At 36.7% G+C, this 22623-nt stretch overlaps 1 protein-coding gene across 2 annotated transcripts in view; it reads left to right on the top strand.

Moving 5' to 3' along the window:
* luzp2 (leucine zipper protein 2) overlaps positions 1–22623 on the top strand; it is a 141448-nt gene that overhangs the window by 55033 nt on the left and 63792 nt on the right. For both annotated transcript variants that reach the window (XM_013274708.3, XM_005455740.4), the window contains exons 2-3: positions 15366–15483; positions 19756–19826. In XM_013274708.3, coding sequence (XP_013130162.1) covers positions 15366–15483; positions 19756–19826 — 189 coding nt within the window. The remainder of the gene's footprint in view (positions 1–15365; positions 15484–19755; positions 19827–22623) is intronic.

Raw genomic sequence — 22623 nt, forward strand, 5'->3', positions numbered from 1 at the left:
GTTCTACCCTGTTATAAATGACAACACACACACAGAATAATCACTTGTTTTGCAGTGATTATCCCTAAAATATTAACAAATCAACCTTCCAACAAGGTGTTTTTTAAAAAAAGAGAAAACGAGGCCATCAGGATGACGCTTTAACAAAATCAACTAAAAAACAATCTTAGTTTGTTTTCTTGTAAGCGTCTAAGTGGTCAGAGCTCTGTGATACAAAAAAGTGCCATTTAGTTAAATTTGATTCTTTCATGCTTTGTAGATCATCAAAAACATAACCAACATAAATAATGAATAGCACATTTGAGACCCTGAGGTACACCATAACAGGCATGAAGAAATTCTGAAACCATAGCACTTGCTTTCACACTTTGTGAAGAAAGAAGAGTTGCGGTGTTTACAAAGCAATATATACCTGTTTGAGACCATGTTAATACAAAAATGTAATTTTCCAATGACATGGCAGGTTTTAGGCATATAGGCTTGGTCAAGACGTCCTGCTTAAGTTCAAACTGAGCATCAGAATGGGAAGAAAAATGATTTAAGTGACAGTGAAATGTTGCATGGCTGTTGGTGCCAGACGGGCTGATCTGAGTATTTCAGAAGTTGCTGATCTACAGGGATTTTCCCACACAACCATCTCTCGGGTTTGTCGAAAATGATCCAAAAAAGAGAAAATTTCCAATGAGCGTCAGTGCTGCTCTGCATGAAAATGCCTTGTTGATGCCAGATGATGAAGGGGAATGGCCAAACTGCTTTGAGCTAATTGGAAGGTAACAGTAACTGTAGTGTACCACTTGCTACAATTAATGTATGTAGAAAGGCATCTCTTAACTCGCAGCACAGCAAACCTTGAAGCAGATGGGCTATGCAGCAGACGGCCACACTGGGTGCCACTCCTGTCAGCTAAGAGCAGCAGATTGAGGCTACAGTTTGCACACATTCACCAAAACTGGATGGAGGACGAATGAAGAAGCATTGCCTGATCTGTTGAATCTTGATTTATGATGTGATTTGTTTGTTAGGATCAAAATTTGGTGTAGTTATCAACAAGAACGCATGCCTCTGTGATGCCTTGTATCAATAGTTCAGGCTGCCAGTGGTGTAATGTTGTATTAGCACAGGCTACCTGGGTATTGTTGCTGCCAGTGTCCATCCCTCTTCCTGTTAACAGTAGGGTAACAAACCATATCACAAAGCTCAAATAGTGTCAAACTAGTGTCTTGAAAATGACAATGACTTCAATGCATTCAATGCATTCACATGGTCTGAACACTCAACACATGTCCAGTTCAAACTTTTCGGATGTGATGGAATGACAGATTTGTCGCATGGAACTTGCTGATGCTATCATTTCAGTGTGAACCCTCAGCAATGTTTCCAGCACCTTGTTGAATCTATGGGATAAAGAATTATTGCAGTTCTGAAGACAAAAAAAAAGTCCGACCCAGTACGTGCAGCATGTACCTAATAAGTGGTGAGTATATTAGAGAATTTGACAGACCAGGCTCCAATAACCAAATGCTTCACACACATTTAATTGACTATGATCAAAGTTTTTCTCATTCAAAGGACTACAGAGTGATTCTTTAATGACTGAGTTGGTGTTCTGTTTCCATACAGGCTTTAGTTGTGTTTTTGGGTTTTGCATATAGACACATAATCATTCACCTACATATAACTGTTGCTTACCTACCCATAAACATGGCAATGAGCAGTGGCAGATGGAAAAAGAAGACAGGTATCAAACATGGATTTTAACATTACAAGTTTGGAATACCACACAGTGCATTTACGTTCCTTTACAAAGAAAAACACTGGCTAATACTAAGTGTTTAGGAGACTATTTCATGAAATCATATATAATATATGGGTTAGAATGTTTTAATCTCATCCAGGAAAGAAGTGTGACCATAATCTTAACATTTAGAAGGAAGTCTGTATAATCCTGTTTCATGCTCAATTAAATGCAGCTGATGCCCATATCTTACCTCACTGTTATGCAAATAGCCACTAAAACTGCATTTTCATCAGCATTTAAGCTGCAAGATATGACTATTTTTATGCCATTAATATTCATAGACATGTACCCCTATTGCAGAAGATTTGAGAAATGAATGATGAACCTATTTCAAAGTGTCCCTTGGCTTAAGGTAAAGTGGCTTCCCCTAGCAAAAATAATCAAATAGTTTGCTCTTTCAGACAAGCTTTGTGAGAAAAACTCCCTTTGCGGTTTACCAAGTGAAAAAGATACTGAGCCAGCAGAGTACAATATAAAGAGCTGGCTGCTGTTTCAATGCAGAAATGTGCTGTGAGACAGGGTCAAGCTGAAAGAGAATCGAGCACATTAAGCATGTTAACAGATGGCAAAGCTTGAGAGGCCAGGTACCAAGAGCGCAGCAACAAACCATTTGATTGACTGTTTCACTGAAATAGCACAATAAATAGAAGCTGAGTTGTGCCAAGAGGAAGGCAGGCAGAAATGTGTTTTGTTTAACCACCGGATTTGGATTTGAAAGTATGCTGTACCTACCTTACTGTTTCTACCTAAAGAAGAAGTAGTTCTACACAAAGGGCCAGTTTAACAAAATGAAAATGGAGTGTATGCCAATCCCCAAATAATGCTGATGGGTGTGCTCAGTTTACGCATAATTTACAAAAATTGTGCTGTTTTCCAAATGCAGTTCATTTCAATATGATATGCCCAATTTGCCAAAAGCCATGCAATTTGGTTTAATGATTACTAACAGGATAGACACAACTTGTTAATTGTAATCAAAAAGCATATAAACATAGGTCATGTGTACGTTAAATGTAGGCTACGTTTAATGTGGCAGTCTGGCAGATAGAGTCCTTATAATGGTAACAAGTTTTAGTAGTTGACAAGGTCTGATATAGACCTGTGAGCCATACAACAATAATTTGACATTGTGTTCTGTCGAGTTTTTATATCAGGAGAATTTACATCCCTTCAAGGGATAAAATGTACTAGAAATGCCTGATTGGTAAAAGTTTATTTCCATACTCGTTGATTAATGGCGCTAACAATACCACCAAGATTTTTTTTAAGCTAGATTATTTATTTGACTGTAATAAAACACTATGAAAGAAAAATGTGTATTAAGGTAAATGTATCGATCAGAACAAAAACATATAGAACCTTCAAACAATCAAACTAATTCGAAACATTCAATTTAAAAATGGGTTCCTATGTGTTTGATGTAACTAAAGGCCTCATTATTTTTAAAATAGGGTCCCAAGTCAACCTTGTTTTCCCTCTACGCTCCAGCCATTTTACTGAATTGCATTGTACAGGCTGTAAAATTCCTGACATAACATGTTGATAAGAACCCTACCACTAAACCTGAAGAGTTCCAGGTTTTCTTGTCGCTAATATTGCGTGACTCATTTTGGTTGGAGGTTCGAAGTCATCCTCTTCGATGAGCAAATTTAGATTTAGGTGGTTTAGTAATTTGTACGTTTTTATCACATCACTTCATCTGGCATTCCGAGGAACACGAGCGGAAAAATGTCCCACTCAGTAATAACTGCCACCATATCAAGTGCCAGATGTAAGACTTGCTTTTCTTCGGCATTAAATATCGACGTGTTAGTAAACGGGCCCAAAGTGGTCATTCAGTAATGTTCCATTAAATATTTGCGAGTAATTTCCAGAAAGAAATGAGACATTCGAAATGCACTTCCAAATATGAAGGGAAATTTCACAGGGGGATTCATATAAACAAAAAACCATGACACTATTTTAATTTGCATTATTTATTTGGATTTAATTATGCATGACCCAAATCACATGTTTTTTCTTTATTCTTTAAATATTCAAATATTCTTTTGAATATTTAGGTCTCTTTAAACCCCTGTAATCATTTTCTGGATGCCATATAAAATAACATTAAATAGCTCCGTCATATGCTGTTTGAAGTATGTTCACAAATGATTTAGTTAAAAACCAGACCGTTAGTGGATGATCAGCCGTGATGTGGTACGTTCTTATTCCTGCTCTTGATGCTCATAAAATAATCAATTTAGAAAAGCCTAATTTTCTTCTATGCTCATGCTACTGTAAATAGCCTCGCTCCAGTATTCAGCTTTTAGCACCCAGCACTCAGTACTCATATTTATTAGACAAGGCAAAGGCAGCACTGTCTTATGAAGAAACTTATCAAAAAGTGGTAACTGAATAATTTTCAAAACGGGGGTGTAGAGGGAAATCACATATTTTTAAATGCTCTTCCTGTCGGTCTTAAGGAAGACCACAGATGGCCATATTCATTCTTATCAACCAAGGGTGAAGACCTCTATTAACCTTGGTTCATTTCAGTCTTTTTTAATATTGGTGATGTTTGTAGGCGTGATAGATAATTTTCCTTCCAATAGAGCATAATGTGGCACAGTTCATGAAAAGCAAAGTAAATGGGTTGCAGATTAGGGTTGAATTCTATACTTAATATGCTAATAAGTGTAATTATAATTTTGATAAGAAATTCATGGAGATCAAGGAGAGAATCTCTGCCTTGACTTTGTAATATATCACCCAGTTTATGTGTCTCACTGTTAGCTTCTCACTTCTTGTGGAATTTGGCTGAAGACAGATTCAGATCAGATCTTTTCTCTTTTTTGTGCATTACAGCAATGTGTACATGCCATGAAAAGCATGATTCTTGAAGGTGGAGGAGATCTATGTCCGATGTTTATGTGCTTAAAGCCTGCTGCCATCTGTCATCTTACTCATTAGACAGAACCTTGTCCTGGTCACCACTTTATTCAGAGTGTGTGGTTGTTATGACTTTTTGCATGTATGCATACTTACACTCTGCAAACTGCCAAGAGCCCTGTTAAAGAGAAACAGTGTGTACTTATCACCACCAGGCAGTAAAGCTGAAACATTTCAAAGGAACAACAGAATGTTGTCAACATGATGTTTTTTCAACTCAACTTAGATTATTTCATTATTTAAACAAACTGGGCAAGCTACTATTAATATCTGCAAATAATTAACAGTTAATTTATTGTAAAATACGTAGCTTAACTTCACATATTATAAGAAATACTTTAAATAAATACTGTAATACTTTTCCAAAATGCTGGGAAATTAAATGTGAGGGAATAACACTGTTGCCACCATGACTGTAGGTAAAAGCTTGTCTGACTATTGTAATTAAATCAATGCGTTTATGAAACAAACTGTTCTCTTGTTTACAACAACACTTTGATATGAAACCCTTTGGCATGAACCGGAGTCGACATAGCACCCCCCTTTGAGTGCCTGCAAAGTACGTACAAAAGACTGTGCATCAAAGACACTGCAAACTCTGGGAAACTCTGTCATCATCCTCACCATCACCTGAAATATGCTCGATCCCATAACATATTATTGTGAGAGACAGATTCCTTAGCCTTTGGGCTGTTTTCAAAGAACACACACACACACACACACACACACATATATCTATATATATATATATGTACATTACACATATTATTATTTATTATATATATTTTTTCTAAAGGAGGCAAACCTTTAACCCTTTGTACATTGTTTAATGTAAGTGTGATCTGGCTGCACTTTTTTCTTGCTTTTGCATATCTTATGCTGCTTACCACTGATTTTAGTTGAATAGTAAAGTGATATCTAAATGTGTCAGTGTCTTATACTGTGGCTAAATATGAAAAACCAGTGAATTATTTCCTAAGACGGTTTATAAGAAATCACTAAATGTAAACTTAGGCTGAACAGGTAATTGAGAATTCTATGTCAAATTATTTGCTAAGGTCATTAAAAAAAACACAGCTTGTAGCTGTGTAGAAAAATCACAGTCCTGCAACTTGAGAGTGGGTGGTTCTTTGCCTCAGGATGATCTGTGCAAAACTAGCAACAACATCAGAAACAACATACCCAAACAAATATCCACCAGAGACAGTGCTGCATTCCTGAGCTCATAAACTGTGCATTTAATATGATTTGTAAGACAGAGGAGGAATGAAAATGCACAACTCACAGTGGTAGTTAGGTTTTTAGGAAAGGCAGAAGGTTATGACATCACAGGAGCGATGTTTTCCAGGGTGGCATGGATGTGGGAGTTTCAGATAATGGCTCAATTCCAAAACAGTAAAGCAAAATATGTGCAGCAGAATATTTTCTTTTGAAAGTGAGTGGATAGCTGTAAATAGGCCAGTATACATTTTTTCTATAACACGGGGTGATCACATTTGAAGGCAGCAGATTTAAAGGTTATTAAAGTTAAAAAAACAACAACATAGGATCCCCACACTTTAATAATTGGAGCTGGAAATGCCTTTTTTGTTTCCCACTTTTTAACCTTCTGCACTCTGAATGTTGTCTTTTTTTTTTTTTTACAGACCTACAGATATCTCAATTTTATATGGAATTTGCCACATTTACTACATTACTTGTTAAGTGATTTTTAGATATTTATACATTGTGCCCTCAAAAACTCCATAAATTAAAAAACAAATACACTGCAGTTTTTTGTAGTGCAGTGCATTACATCAAATTCTGTTTGTGCAAAAGTTTTTGTAAAGGATATCTTTTTAATGAAATGATAAAATGAAATTAATAAACAATAATCACGGTACTTATATGAATAGTTATCTTTTTTTCTTCTAAAAGTATTGCCATGTTATGTTCTCTAGTTTTATGATCGTGCTTAGTGTTAGGTTGCAGGTCGTGGATCATAGAATAAATCAAAGCAAAACAAACTCATTGCCATTCAGTTTTATTGTGTGATTCAGTGAAGATCAACAAGCTCATCAAGTGAGTCATCTCGCTTGTTTTTGACTCTCTGCTCTTAAGTTGTGAGACAAGACTTAATTCATCCATTCTTTTCTGCTTATCCTTATCAGGGTTGTAGGATCCCATCCCATTTACCATAGGGTACACAATGGACAGTGCTGTAGGGATAACACAGGAATAGAGACAAGCATTCACACCTATGGGTAATTTAGTATCACTAATTAAGGTAACCTCACTAATTGCATGTGTTTGGACTGTGGGAGAAACTCAGAAAGAACTCGAGAAACAAGGGGAGTCCACACAGAAAGGCCCAAGCCAGATGATGGAGTCGAACACTGGACCTTCTTGCTTTGAGGCAACGATGCTAACCGCAGCGCCACTATGTCGCAGTCAACTTAATTCCCTGACTAACCTCTTTCTGCACATGTAAATTTGCTTATCATTTCATAATGTTAGTCCTAAGTTTGGCCAATAGGTTTGCTTGTAAATTATAACACGGTGCAGGTTTTTCACCACAACAACAGAACACTAATACTTTTGACATACCCAAAGAGCAAGCTTCTGTAAGTTCAGTCAAAGATGAGGCCTCTGTAACTGTCAGTCTACCTGCAGTCAAACAATAGATTCAAATAGAGTCTCGCCTATAGTCCAAATTGAGAATCCATCCGCCAGCGGGTTTCTCATCCAGATCAGAGTGGTGCACCAGCAGGGTAGTTAACCAGTAATCAAGTCACATCCGTCATCCAATTCCAAATTCTCCACCTCACACGCCCTCCCTTCCTCCCTCCCTGCTGGCTGGCTTAACTCGTCCTCTTGTGTTTTCCCTGAGTGACACTTGGAAGTTGGGAAGAGGCTTCACTGATTGCCCTTGATGTGAATCAGATGCATCTGTCTGCTTGTTGCCAGTTCTCAACTTCTTAGCTATCGGTCAGACGAGAGGAAACAAGACACAGAGCAATACTAATAGAGAGAGGCTTATCTTTCAGATAAGTGCTATTTTTCACTAGTGTGGTGATTACATTTCACAAAAACTGTGGATTTATGCAAGTATCATAAGATAAGATTTTACAATTTATTAAGGCTATGTGCCATTTATATGTAAATAAACAACATTGTTAATATTAATTATTTATTTTTGTTTTTTAGTTGTGCTTCAAGAACACATAGAGGTGTTCTATTAACCAACAAATAAGATTTTATCTCCTCATCCTATGGCTGAACCTTTACACTAATCATTTAAAATATATGCTGATCAAATTCTTGGTGAACAGGTTGTTTCAAAATCTTGTTTTTTTACTTTATTTTGGCCTCTAATAATATTCTACTGAAAGACTGAGTGTTTCAGTTGTCAGATCAATTCAGGATTATAGTGGTAGTGTTAATATCCTGAGGTTGTTGCCTCTGGTGCATAAACAACATGTTCCTTGTGCCACTCTCTGACAAGGCTGGAAACAAAGCTGGATTAGACATTGTCATATGACGTCTCTGAGGGAAAAGGTGAGGCTCTCCCACATGTATGAAATTGCTTTATCATAAGCAAGAGCAGTAGGCACTGATGTCTGGCAGCGTATGGCTTTAAAGTAAACAAAAAAGTCTAAGCTCAATCCAGCTTGATTATAACACGACAATTAGTGAGGCTGGAATCACAGTGTTGTAGAGCTTTGAAAAACAAGAATGGGTGGAATTGCATTAGATACACTCAAATTCGAGATTTAATTGTATCTGGCAACCATAAGAGGTTCCTGGGATGCTTTAAAAGCAATGATTTGCGTGATAGAAGTCTGTAGATTAGAGGTTGTGCTATAGACAAAATGAGTCACATCAAGATCATATAGTAAGCTGAAGAAAAACACAGTAATGGAACTTTGGCAGCTCTCTAAAGCCAAAGATACAAGAGGAATGTTCATAAAACAAACAGGGGTGTCGATATGCAGTTAGTCAGAAAATGAGCTTGACTTTGACTTGGTTAATTTGAAAGCAAATGCAGCTTTACCAGGCATGGAGCTAGTCTGATTGAGAGGATATCATGTCACTGTGAAAATGATTTGGATTGTATGTGACAATGAAGAGAGCACAGTGGATTGTCTGATGAGCTCAGCCCAAGCAGAAAATAGAGAAATACACTGAGGATTTACAGGATTTAGCTCTCCTTTGCATTTCACTGAAGGTATATCCTACTAATTTGAAAAATGAACATTATACACTGTGAGAAACAAACAAAAAAAACTTCTACATATCTGGAAACAGTATTGTTTCTAAGTGCATGTAGCCGTGTCGAGGGAAAGTAACTGGCATCTACTTATGCATGAAAATGCCTGCCAGTAATCATTGAATTATTCATCTAATATGCTAAATATTTCTATTTCAATGCCTTAAAGCTTCCAACCGGTGGGAAATTACATAACTTAAGTAATGAGCAAATTAGAAGAAATCACCTTTCAAGGATGAGATCTTGGAAAATGATATATATAGATATAGATATGCTGGATAGTTTACATGATTGACCAGAGGTTGGCAGTTGAAATATGTGTGTTTATTTTTATGGGATCATAGCTAAAAATAAATAAATAAATAAGAAAAAGTACAATGATGTTTATAGATGCACTGCAATATTATCATCCATCAATAAAATTTTATAAACATCAATTGCATTATGACAGGAATCTTCTAGATGAATGTTGTTTATTTGTGGTATTAATAATTCTAGTAACCAGTTACCAGCATTATTAACTGTAGTCATATTGTAAAGTATCTATTAACTAATATGTGATTTAATTATGAACAACAGTTCTTAGAGTGTTATCAAGTACTTCATCTTTATGGCCACACAGAGCAGAAAGCTGCTAATTATGTAATTTTTTCAGATGTTTAGATGATGTAATGTACGAGAAAGAGAGAGTGAGATGCAGAATATCTGCATTTATTACTCATGTGTAAAATTGGTTTACACTATTTTAATTTCATCTGTCGAAATGATATAATACTTACATGCAAATTGCTCTTTACTTAATTGTTTTGTAACAGATTAATCCAAGCTTTATTATTCAGTGGTACTTGCTTTGAAAATCATTGTTTAAAAGTGATTATTTTGAGTTATGTGATTTGACTGACTCTTTTTTTTAAAATTCAGATCACTATTGGCTTACTACTCTGCTTTTTATCAAGCACTGCACCATTGTTCCAAACTATTTGGAGTCATCACCTTTTAAACTTTAAACTAAACATGATATCTGAATTTCATCTTAAAAACTCATAAACAACACATGCTTGTGGTATTGTAAAAAGGGATTAACATTATTTAGATTGTCAAAAAAATGAATTGTGCATTAAATATTATATCCTAATATAGGCATCCATCATCTTACCATTCGTTCATCCAGGCATCTATTGCTGTTTATGATCAAATATTAGTGAGAATTGTTAAGTAGTAAGTATATACCACTGATATCCTGATATCGTTAATAATTCAAGGTTTTCAGTTATATTCTGAGGCCAGCATTGAATTGCATACCAGGTAAATAATAATAAAATGAATTGTTGAGAACTCTTAAAAAATAACTATTTTATTTTACAAGGTCTATACCTGCATCTAAATGTTTCAGTTCATCTGTTTTGTAAAATCCTCTAAGTGCTAATTCAATTTACATTTTATGTGTTTTTGTGTTGCATTTAGTGAAATGTCAAATGCATATAGAATCTTCATGTCCTGAAATGTTGAGATGATTGAGGTCTCTGAATTGCTTTGACCTTTCCTGACAAAGCAAAAATTGACTTCCTCATCACAAATTGTTTCACTATATCCCCCAACTAAACAGTTAACGAAGATGGTAGTGTCAGGCATCCCTGACATGCATGCAATTAATATTCCCTGCTGTCTGCATTGTTTATACAACAGCTGGTAAACATGACTGACTTTTGTTGCAGATGTTGGATGGTGGTCATGCTCTGCTAGAGGAATATATTAATTCGCTGACAGGCCCTGGGCTCTCCCTGCTATTAAAACTATTTATTTACCCCCTTCTAATGGCATAATTAATCCAGCCTGAAATTGGTAGTACCACATAAACCGCTGTCTGGCCATAATCTGCATGACGGCAAATGAACTCCTTTTATGCTAGCTATTGGCTTCTGTGGTGGCTTCCTTGTAAAATATTAAATGTTTAAGTTTGGTCCTGCAGTCAGAGACATAGCATGCTATATTAGCATGCTGGCACGGTTGTCTCCTTTTGGTGTGTAGTTTTATTTTCTAGTCCAAGAACTGGAGGAAATGGTCACGGATGAATATGGACTTGAGTCCATATGAATATGGACTATTTTTTTATATACATATTAATCAGATAGTTGTGACGTGTATGCATAAAAACTGACAATTTTTATACACCCTTATGTTTTTATGATATCATACTGTTCATATTTAGCCCTCTAAGTGCTGTTAGCTAATCTTAGTTTTCTATACTGAAAAAGAAAACATGGCAACTTAGATCTTTCTCCAGAGTGCTTTTAATTCATCCACACAGAAATTAACCAAGTATTGAACATTTTTTTGCGGTGTACTCATGCACATTTAGTAATTATGAATGCTTGCTGACAAATGAGGCCTTTGCAAATAAGCCAACTTATCATATCAAGATTGCTGTCACAACTGATGGGTAATTATGTTTTCTGTCTGGGTGCTATATCACATCCCTCTGACACATCAATTGACACGCCAGGTTGCAGGGGACACTAAATAATACCTGGGGAGAAATACACCACAAGGCTTCCCAGCAGCACTTTGGGAGTAAACTTCAAGGTAAAACAGAGTTTAAGAAACCTTTTGGCTAGGTGTTTATTTTGATCATCGAATTATCTGCATAGTTGACAGGTGAACTGAAAGATTGACAGAGACCCAATTCAGCTGTGAGTGGGTGTTGAAACATCTGGTAGTAAAGAAACATCCAAAGACACTAAGCCCAGAGGGATCCTTTAATTTGTCCTTGTCTGAACCAGTGACTCCCTCCTACAGATTTTCCGTAAATAACTGAATTCCTGTTGGGGAAGGAGAGACCTGCTTACACACAGAGGTTTTAATTTATTTATTTATCATATTTTGTGTATTTATTCATATATCTTCCAGGAATGCTGCTAATCTCTAACCAGACAGTGGTAGAAAATATCCTCTATGTCATTGTATCGAGTTTTACTGAGTTTTACTTGAAAAAAAATATTTTAAAGTAGGTTTTAAGCTGTTTATAATTCCACAGTTTATCCACTTCTGAACAATACACAATATTAAAATAAAGCTCAAATAAGGTAACGACAATGGACAGATGCTTGTCACACAACACAGTATAGCAGGCAATATTGTCCAGTATTACATTCAAATCTTAGCACTATGAATAACTGATATAGATTACTCATTAATTATATACAGTACAGATTTGAGCCATTCTTTATTTATTTATGTTTTGCTTACAAGGACTAAATTTCTTTACAATTTCTGTGTTTTTAAGTATTCTTGTGCTTCAGGCTTTCAAAGTTTTTTTCCTTTGACATTGGCTGCTTTTTCACGAACTTTTTCAGTTTAGCCTTTGAATTTTTTTTTATATCCAGAGGAATGTTTTTATAAATCATTTAAGCATATAAAGGCACCTAACTCAAAGGATGAAACAGTTTTGTTTCCACACACAACAGACAACTTAGTAGAAAACCAATTATAAAGCATGACTTGAGGGACTTGAAAAATGAAAAATATTCATAGTCCATCTCCTATTAACAGTGGACCATGAGCTCCTGTACTATAGCTCTCTATGAGAGCACAACACAACCTTGGATACCTATATTGAGCCATTGCTTGGATGTTGACTCTATGTTCAGTGTTGTCTCCCTTAGCCTCTGCAGTTCCATTTCATACTGCGGGGTCTGCCTCATATAACTCAGAGACCTGCTGTGACTCCAAGGGCAAAGAAATATTTGTCCTCAATAATCAGATCCTATAAGAGATGCCTCCCACGCAATCTCAGGAGTTTGATGAGTATCATAAAGGCAGCCAAATACTGATTTCAATCTGCAGATGCCTGGAAAGAAAGATTTCATTATCTCAAACACCATGACTTTATGACCACGTGCTTGGTGGTGCCGTTTCTGACCATAAGCCTTTTTTTGTCAAGCATTTGTCAGGCATTCTGGTTGTCATTATCGTCATTAACGTCACTGAATTGCAAAAAAGGGCGATCTTTGTTTCACAGAACCCAGCTAGAACACTGAACTCTCGGGAGGTCATGGTACAATCATGCAGCTGTTACCATTTGTTTTCTCTAATGAGCAGTTTATAGTAGATTGGGAAGAATTAAGAATCAGACTTCATCTCAGAAGCTTGTAATATACATGTTTCTGCGTCAATGGGCCTCAAATTATGGGTCTTATTCATTTCACAGCTACCCAAGGGTCTATTCCATTGGGTAATGAATATTATGGCAGACAGGGAGGGCTCGCTCACCCCATCTTCCCCCTGTTGCTTGAACCTGTAATAAATTTCCTGCCATTGCCATATGGTACCAAGTCATGTGTGGGATTCAATATGCCATGTTATTTATTTATTTCCCAGGTGTTGCTTTTCTGTTAGTGATTTATGTGTTATTGTGTGTGATCTCCGTCTGGGATCTATGACATGGGTTGTGGAGGGTTTTTTGGAAGACGGCCCGAGTTGAAACACAGCCATGGGTACAGAATATTGTAGCAGTCGAATGCTGCTAGGACAGTCAGGAATAGGGAATGGTCAGCAACATTTTGTCGTAGTGATTCATGTAAAGAGAGAAGGGCAAGTGAGAAAATTTGTGGCTACCCAGCAAGTATTTAGCAACAAATATCTATGTTAAGTTAAAAATCTATGTTAAGTGCATATCTTTGCTTTAAGCCATTGCTGTCATTTAGCATTTCTGATAACGTAAGGAAGTAAGCAGAGAAAATTCTTTTGGTCTTTTGAATTGTGTCATGGAAAAGTAAATATCTTTCTGTATATGAAGGTTCAGATTTTTAACTTGGTTTTCTTTCTTAAGTAACCCTATCTCATGCAATGCATCAAAAAAAATGCCATCCAAACTTTTTTTTTTCCATTTCTCTTCCTTATTCATTTTTGTCATGTTGTTAGAATAAAGTTGATCTGTGACCCAGAGACTTTGGGTCCCCAAAAAATAATTTGTCAGAAATTTTTAAATTGTACTGTATCACAAAAACAATGCAGATATACAGATTGGGATCATTAATACCAATAAATCAAACATGCTGTGCGCATTACTGCCTCATACATTATCTTTGAGCCTCAACTCTAATATTATGGTGACACATTATGTCAATATGATTACAAATCACTCATTTCACTCAGGGTCCAAGGAACCATTACTGCTGCTACTGCTGCATAACTTGACTTATCTAACTGGTACGCATGGAGAAGTATTTGAGACAGCCCACGCTGTAGAAATGCTAAGCCCAGAGAAATAGATGTTAGGGTTATGAGGGGGTCCCTGGGAGATTTTGCTCCACAAAAGTGGAAAAAATATGTTAAAAGTATATATACTAATGTCTCCGCGTGTGTGTGTGTGTTTTTTTCCAGCACCTATCCAAAGTCCAGAGGTACGGCGGATAGGCTATTTTGTGACTGTTATTTTAAACCATCCCAATTAAACTCAAGAGGTCATCACTGTAATCAAATGTGCAGGCTTTAGGGGGAATTTAGAACCTCTGGGCTATTTTATTTGCAGGGTAACTACATTCAGATATGCTTAATTTCAAACACCTCCCAGAAGAGTTGTCTCTGTCCTTGAGTCAGTAAACAAGGATGTTAGATTAAATGAAAAATAGATTTTCCGTTATTAGATTGTTTTCCAACAGTGAAAGTGAACGTGTAGTAAATTAGAACTCTTTTAACTCAATTAAGGGAGCAAGATGGAAATTAAGTTGTTATCTTTAGCTGCCAAAAGCCAAATATAACACATCATATTTTAGTCAAGTCCTGGGCTATCGCTGATTTTGTATCTGCTCACCATGGCCTCTTAATCACTTTTTTGTGCCCTGATCTTCAATAGATCTCTCAGTGGGGATTATAGTGTGTCATTAAGAATGAAAAATAATATCTTTATTAGGGCTATAGTTCATGCAAACATGCTGTGAAATATTATTTGCCTCTCTGGAAGCTCAGTAATAAATGACAAGAACGCCTCTGCACTGCCATTCAATAGAGTTTGGAAAAGGGAAACATAGGATTTGACAAATGTGCCCTGCAGAATTTTTTCCTTAATAATTGGTTGGACTACATGAATATTTAAATGGAAATGCAGGGTTATACCTCTGGTCAAAAGACCTATCTCTGTAAAACGAGCCTTCACTAAATTGGTTGATTGAAAGGAATAGAAGATTTTTTTTCCCCATCTTTCTGTCGTAGACTGTGCCGAGTAGATATTAAGTTTCTCTCTTTTTGCTCTACCCTTTAGCTTTAACGATGGTGCTCTTAATCTGGTTGAAACACCTCGTTCTCCTAAGGGTGCCAATAAAGAGTGGATTTTTTTAGCTAGTGGCAGACACTTAATAGTGAAATTTCATTCCTTCATTCTCTCAACAGACAAAGTTACGATGGGCTGGAAAAGAAGCTAAAGGAAGTCTTCACTGAACGAAGCAGCATTCTGCACCAGCTCTCCAAGACTTCAAAGGAACTGGACAGCATAAAAGGCAACCTTCAGGTTGAACTTTTACTGTTTCTCTTTTTTTCTTTGCAATGTTTGAAAGTTTATTCGGCTGTGAATTTTGGGCCGCGGGTACAGTCATTTTCTAATCCCTGTTTTCAGCCATTTGAAGGCTGGATTCATGAGTCCTTGCACACATTTTTAGTGAATTTGCTGCAAACCTGTTATTAAATATTAAGGTAGAAATGTTTTTAAGTTCAACAAGCCCACCCATTGTTACATACGTGATGTGTTACTGTTTCTACAGCTGCTGAACAATGTAAATGTAGATCACAGACTGTGTAAGTCATTTTTTTGCATGAATAAAAACCCAGGGCTTTACAGAAGTAGACGACCAGAAATCCAACATTATCGGGAAAGTTCAACATAAAGATGGATTCAACATGGTCCCATTCTCTTCTCAGGACCTTTAGCTGTCACTGATAATCTTCTCAAATTACATTTACTAAAACTTTAAGTACAGTAATTTTTTTTATTAGCGTTGGTATCACTGCAGTGACACTGTAGGTTAAATGTTCAATCAGATGTTCATACAGAAAAAAATCCACAGGCTACTTCAATTTATAGTAGCAAAGAACAAAAGGATTCAAACTTCTTTCAAGTTGTTACAACTTAAATATGAAATTTTGACCTATGCTTTGTAGTTGTGAGAACTCACTTCTACCTATCCAGTATATCTATCTATCTATCTCTCTAGATAGATAGATAGATAGATAGATGTGTGTGTGTGTGTGTGTGTGTGTGTGTATTTAGAGGATGCTTGCCCTAATTAAATTTTGGCTTGAAAACAAGGTTGGGAAATATATATCACACCTCCTGCAGTGAGGGTGGTTTGCATGAAGTAAGAAAGTTTCTTTTTTTTAAATGAGCTCATAAGACAACTTTGAGTGATTACGAGGATTATTTGGTTTGTCGCAAAGACGGGTATCAGTTGGTTCTGCCAAATAACAGTCTTGAACATTTCACGTACCTTATTATCCTGGACAGTAGATGTTATAATGCTGTGAGAACACAATTACCACAGTGCTGGATACTGCAAAACCCTTCTTACCAGTCAGTTTAGGTCAACTTCATTATGGCTTCTGGCAGTAACAAGAAAAAAGTCAGTTATAAATTCAGATATTTTAATCACTTGGTATTTTTCAGTCGCATCAGGATATGCAGCGGCAATCTTACAAAACATGCCTCCCACTTGGATGGTTAGGTCTGGGGAGCCAGATGCCCTTCTTTTTCTATCCAGCACTTATAAAGTTGCTGTCTGAGTGATACTTTCCTCTGTGCAGCAGCGTTTTGCCGCTTTAGGCCAATTTGTCGTCTACTGGAATAGTCAGAAAATCAATAATCAAACGAATTATATGCCCAGTTTTCCATCAGTGGTGTGTGTTTGCAAGAGATGTCCCATGTGTCTGGAAAAAGCTCATGTAGTCTGTCTACCACTATTCCCTGGGGCAGGCTTTGATGTCTACTCACTCCAGGCTAGCTAGTTTGGCATCAATCTTCGCCGTGGGCCCTGTGCCAGCGTGCTGGGCAGGGCAGAGGTTGTGTTGGATTCGAATTTCTGTGTAGTGGAAAAAATCTATTCTTCAAGGGGGAAAACATCATCAACATTTAAAAGAGAATCAAGTCAACAGGATAAATCATTTAATGTTTCTGGAAAGAAATGATGGACCATGTGAAGTGTTTTAAAACATAATGAGCTGCCCTCTAGGTGCATTTCGGTAACCCTAATAATTAAACCTATTGTGATTGGGACTTTAGTCTTTGCTGCAGCTCCAGGGATGTTAAGAAGCAGTTAACTGTGGGCTTTAAGTAGCTGCTTTGTTGTTTAAATTTAACGTCGTGACCACATAACTTGAGAGGATTTGCACATTTAACACAATGTAAGCCCATTTTGTAGCTGCCACACAAAAAGAGTCTTTCAGTGATTTTTATTGTTGTTTGTGTTACAGAGTCGATTACTGAATACTAACTATTCTTTTTCTCCACAAATAAAAACATTGGTTTTTATTTGGTGGTGGTTCTTATGGGACCTGAGTCATCAATGTGCTCTTGGAGTAATTTTGGTCAACTGATCATTTATCATTTAAAAAACAACATTTTGTGTCTACATGGGTTATTGCTGTCTAATATTAAAATCATTTTAGTGACCTGAAACTCCAAGTGTGACAAAATTGTAAAAAATAAACACATAAAAACTAAGAAATTAGAAAGGCACTGCATATACTCACCAGCCACTTCATGTGTTACGGCTTGTTAGTAGCGGGCCAGTCTCTCTGTCTTAATTCTCTGTGGCATCGATTCAACAAGGTGCTGGAAACATTCCTCGTCCATGATGCAAATTTCCTGTTCAAAGTGTCGTGTATTGGACTGAGATCTGGTGCCTGTGGAGCCCATGTCAGTACAGTAAAGTGATCATGTGAAAGAAGCCAGTTTGAGATGATTTGAGCTTTGTGACATGCTGTGTTAATCTGCTAGAAGCAGCCATCAGAAAATGGGAACACTGTAGTCAATAAGGGATGGACATGGTCAACAACAATGCTCATGTGGGTTGTAGTGTGAAACGATGCTCAAACGCCCAAAGTGTGCAAAGGAAACCTCATTAAACTACTAGCAGTGGCATGGGTGGTTGGATGGAGCCATGTTTCCATGGTGGAATGTTGCAGCAGAAATCAAGATTTCTCAGAAAAAGCAACATTTTTCCATTTTTCTTCTATTGCTCAGTTTTGGGTTCCTGTTCGTAGCTGGCAGGAGTGGTACCAGATGTGGTGTCTGCTGTAGCCCATTTGCTTTAAAGCAATCCACCCAAGAGAGATCGGTATTAGACATAGAATTCAAACAATTAAAAACAGTGTTACTATGCTGTATCTTTTATTAAATATTGGCACATACCTGTGAAACCATACTGTAAATACATGACTTCCATGACAGGTCCATACAGCTTTGTAATATTTTTTTATCATGTTCTCAGTTGTTGTGAGAGAATCGCTTCTGCATACATTGCCTATAATAAAGTTATTTCATTCATCTATCGAGTCATCAGCTTAAAGAAGTGGCCATTCTCCTCTGACTTCTGGCATCAACAAAACATTTTCATCCAGATAACTGCTGCTAACTGGATATTTGCTCTTTTTTGGACGATTTGCTGTAAACCCTGGAGTTGGTTCTGTGGAAAATTCCAGTAGATCAGCAGTTTTGGATACTCGGACCAGCCCATCTGGCATTAATAACAATGCCACGTTCACTGACACTCAGTTTGAATTTAAGCAGGTCATCCTGAACATGTCTGCATGCCTTTAAAGTACCTTTAATAAGCAGTTCATCAGGTGTATCTAAGTAGCTTAAGTGGCTGATGAGTGTTTGTTATTATATAATTACAATAAAGCAAAACACGAACATGTTGCCATTTGATTTTGAATACGACAAAACATGAAGTCAAAATAAATAGAAAACTAAATAGAAACTAAATTTGAAGAATTTAAATCTGTCCATTCAGCTCGTGACTCTTTGACAAATCATACAAATCACTGAAATGCCACTCAGATATACTAAATGTGCAGCTCTATTACACCATTAGTTTATTTACTTGAGTGCAAATGCATTGCCTCTTGTAAGCAGATGCTGTTCGCTCTTTTTTTTTCTTTATTTCTCTTCATAGATTAACATGAAATGGGAGTCAGGCGCTGGGGAGGAGCTTGTTTCAGGCATTATGGAAATGTGGCGTTAATTGCCATAGATATCACCTTCAAGCACAAGTAAAGATAAACTATCTCTCCCTTGGAGTCCACATTTTCTTACAAGTCTGTAAATTTCTGTTCTGTTCATAACAAATAAAAATATCTTGGAGGGCTTGTAGGGCAATCAGAGACCTGACTAATTCATAATTACCCATCAGGCAGGTGCTGAGGCACCAGTAGAACCCAATCTGTGCTTCTGCATGTACTCTCATTAGGACATTCATCAGCAGATTGTTAAAAGCCATATAATTTGGGAGGAGGGATAGGGGTGTCTCAACATTTTACATCTGCTGCATGGTTTTCTAACAGCCACCTCAGAAAACCTGGCAAGATTCTGTAATGTGTACCGTAGAATAAATGTCACAACAAACAGTAAACGCATACAGTAAATGCATACACATGCTTTTTTATACTGTATATTTGTTTCCATTTTCTGTTGATGGTGATATGAAGTAATTTTCCTTCAGAAGTTTTTCACGTAAAAAACAAAATTGTGCCTTTCCTGGAAAAACACAGTGTCTCTGTTCTCTTTCAGTCACTGAAAAATGATGACAGAGTAGCCAAGAAAGATGTGCAGAGGATTTTGGAGCTGAGCCACAAACAGAGGTAAAGTGGGGCATCATGCATGACTTAGACATGAGCTACCAACAGTGCTGTGCAGTTCACTAAACTGCCATCAAAAATTAGGTTAGAAATTAATAACCATCAGTAAAAAATGTATAATGATAAATAAAATCATGCGCTTACTCCTGTTATGCTGTTGTTGCGAACCTCTCTTGAATGTCTTGTATTAAGCTGGTATTCAGATTGACAAGATAATAACAGGTTCTTTTTTATTATTTATTTTTATTTGTTTTCAAGTGTATTTAAAATTATAGGAGACACTTTTTATGAAGATATAAGATAAAAAAGGTCCACTGGTTATTCATAGCCCACAGATACGTTCCTAAGGTTCAAGCTGCAGAAGCATATCCAAGATTACACCACGTTTCAGTCTTAATCATCCAGTGATATCCTCAGATTCTGTTACATGTAGTTGTGCAAGCCAAACTTTACAGTTCTGAGAAAACTGACACCCAATTTGCGTTTCGATCCCGGACTCGGGGTGAACTTTAACAACTGAGATGTGTTTTGTTCATGAATTTCAACCACAAAGAGTTTAAATAGCTTTCATTTGGATTTGTTTGTGTGACTAGTTGCTCTTCCTTAGCAACAGCACCCACAAAAGCTTATGAGTATAGTAATCATCTGAGCCACCCGCCATGCCAACATGACATGCCAGCACATTTTCTCTGCTGAAATAAGAGTAATAACAATAAGAATAAGAAATACTTTATTTATCCCAAAGCTTGGGAAATTGCTGTGTTTCAGCTGCCAGCACATGAAAAACAACATAGCTCAATAAACACAATATCACAGAACAAAATAAGTTGGAAAGGACAAAAATATATATACTAGACAAGAAGCTTGATTAAATATACAATATATACGAATATCTGGTATTAATTGGTAAAGAGTTTCTGTATCTGTCCTTGTGGCTGGTGGCAGGTGTGTCCAGTTTGTGGCGTAGTGGATGGTATAGAACCATTAATTCACACCCAGTTATTTGGATGACTTCTATGTAAGCTGATGATAGAAACCAACAGCAACAATAGCAATGACGATAAGCCCTGGGAAATTCAAATGCATTCCAACAGCTAGTTGTGCAATATTCAGTCCACTGAACTGTCTGAAATCACAAAACATTTCAATCACACGGTGGTTCAAGAAGCGAGAGGAATGCAGACTGGTGGTTGTTGCACAAACCTCTAGAATTTTTTGATGATCTGATTCTTTTATGTTTTGCAGTGTATTTACACACTGGATAATATTTACTAGTGAATATAGATGATAAGAAAAACAGAATTCTGTCATGACACTGTTTGTATTGTCATATGAAGATTTAAAAAGCAGTGTCTGCGTAATTACATCATGTCCATTAGGTATCTAAAGGAGGAAATACATAATGATAAGTAATGACTTGCTCATTGTTATTGAAGATGGTACTTTTCAGGTGTTGGCCAGTGTGTCTCCAGTACACACAGGAGCAGGTAGATAATTCATAATTCAATCACAAACCTGTCTTCTGTATTTAAAATTGATATGCCTGCTTTCATTTTGCGAAAAAGCAAGTATCTGTGATTTAGAGCTTCTTTTTTTTTTAGTAAGCTGAAAAAGTGTTTAACTTAAGTGCTTTACCAGTTAGAACTGTCTGATTAATGTTGTGTGTAATGAGACTGCTAATGATTTGGAGTCATTCATGGCCTTCATCCTCCCTGAAATGTCAGCCTGATTGAAGTCCAGCTGTGTGTGTGTAGTATCTTGATAGCCAATCAATAGCCTATCAGCAGTCCATGGCAGCTCTCACATGTCATCAAGCTAAAAAACTATAAAGCAGTAGCTTGGCTCAATGTTGCCTACCTAGCATTTGTGAGCCACAACTTTTTCAATGTGTTATTAATCCACCTTTAGAGTTCCAGTGTCTGCCAAGTGTGATTACCAGCTGGCTCCATTATCGTGAGTGCAGACAGGTGATTCATTGCAGGTCATTTATTTTTGTCAAGTCTTAACAGAAATTTGATTGGCTCCTGAAAATAATTTTGGTCCAAACGACAATGCAAAAAAAAAAAAAAAGTTAAAATGTAACAGTTTTTAAATAGCAATTAAAATAGCTTAACTTACTTTCAATCCTTTTTGTATTTACTTATCACAGGCTCTTCAAGGTATGTCAGTGTCACATTTACTGTCTCTTTTTTGGCAGTTTAGACAGTTTTGATATATTATGTACAAACACTTCCAAGTATTGGATGCAGTAGATGTGAATATAAATGAAAAACCAAAGCAGGGGTGGTTGGTTGGTCACTGTGAAGAAAAATGTTTTTTAGGTTGAACTTATGCCAAGAGACAAGACCACTGGCATATAAAGTACAACAGTATATGACTGCTGAGCAGTGACATCCTTTCCACTCTGAGTGTTGCTGTACTGCCTTGAAAGATAATGTCCCCTAACTACACTACTGGGTGACTGTGACATATGTCATATACTTCAGCCATGCTTGGAAACAGTAAATAGGCTGTTCCTTCTAATTTTAACTGGGCTACCTTGTGAAGTGATTTCTACAAGCGTTTTTGATACCACTGACCCACATCCCCTGCCTCCTTGATTTATAATTCCCTGTTATCTGTGCTCAGGAGCACCAAACTATATTGAATTACAAATTACAGTCGAATGCATAAAAGTTTAATTTTATGTTAAACACATAATTCATTCTGCATTAGTCATCACACCACATGAATCATATCAAAATTCAGGGAATTTTAATACACTGCAAGAAGCAATATAGCAGTGCAGTGCATTGCAGCA

The sequence above is a fragment of the Oreochromis niloticus genome, linkage group LG1, assembly GCF_001858045.2.
Source record: "Oreochromis niloticus isolate F11D_XX linkage group LG1, O_niloticus_UMD_NMBU, whole genome shotgun sequence".
In the NCBI taxonomy this organism is placed as follows: Eukaryota; Metazoa; Chordata; class Actinopteri; order Cichliformes; family Cichlidae; genus Oreochromis; species Oreochromis niloticus.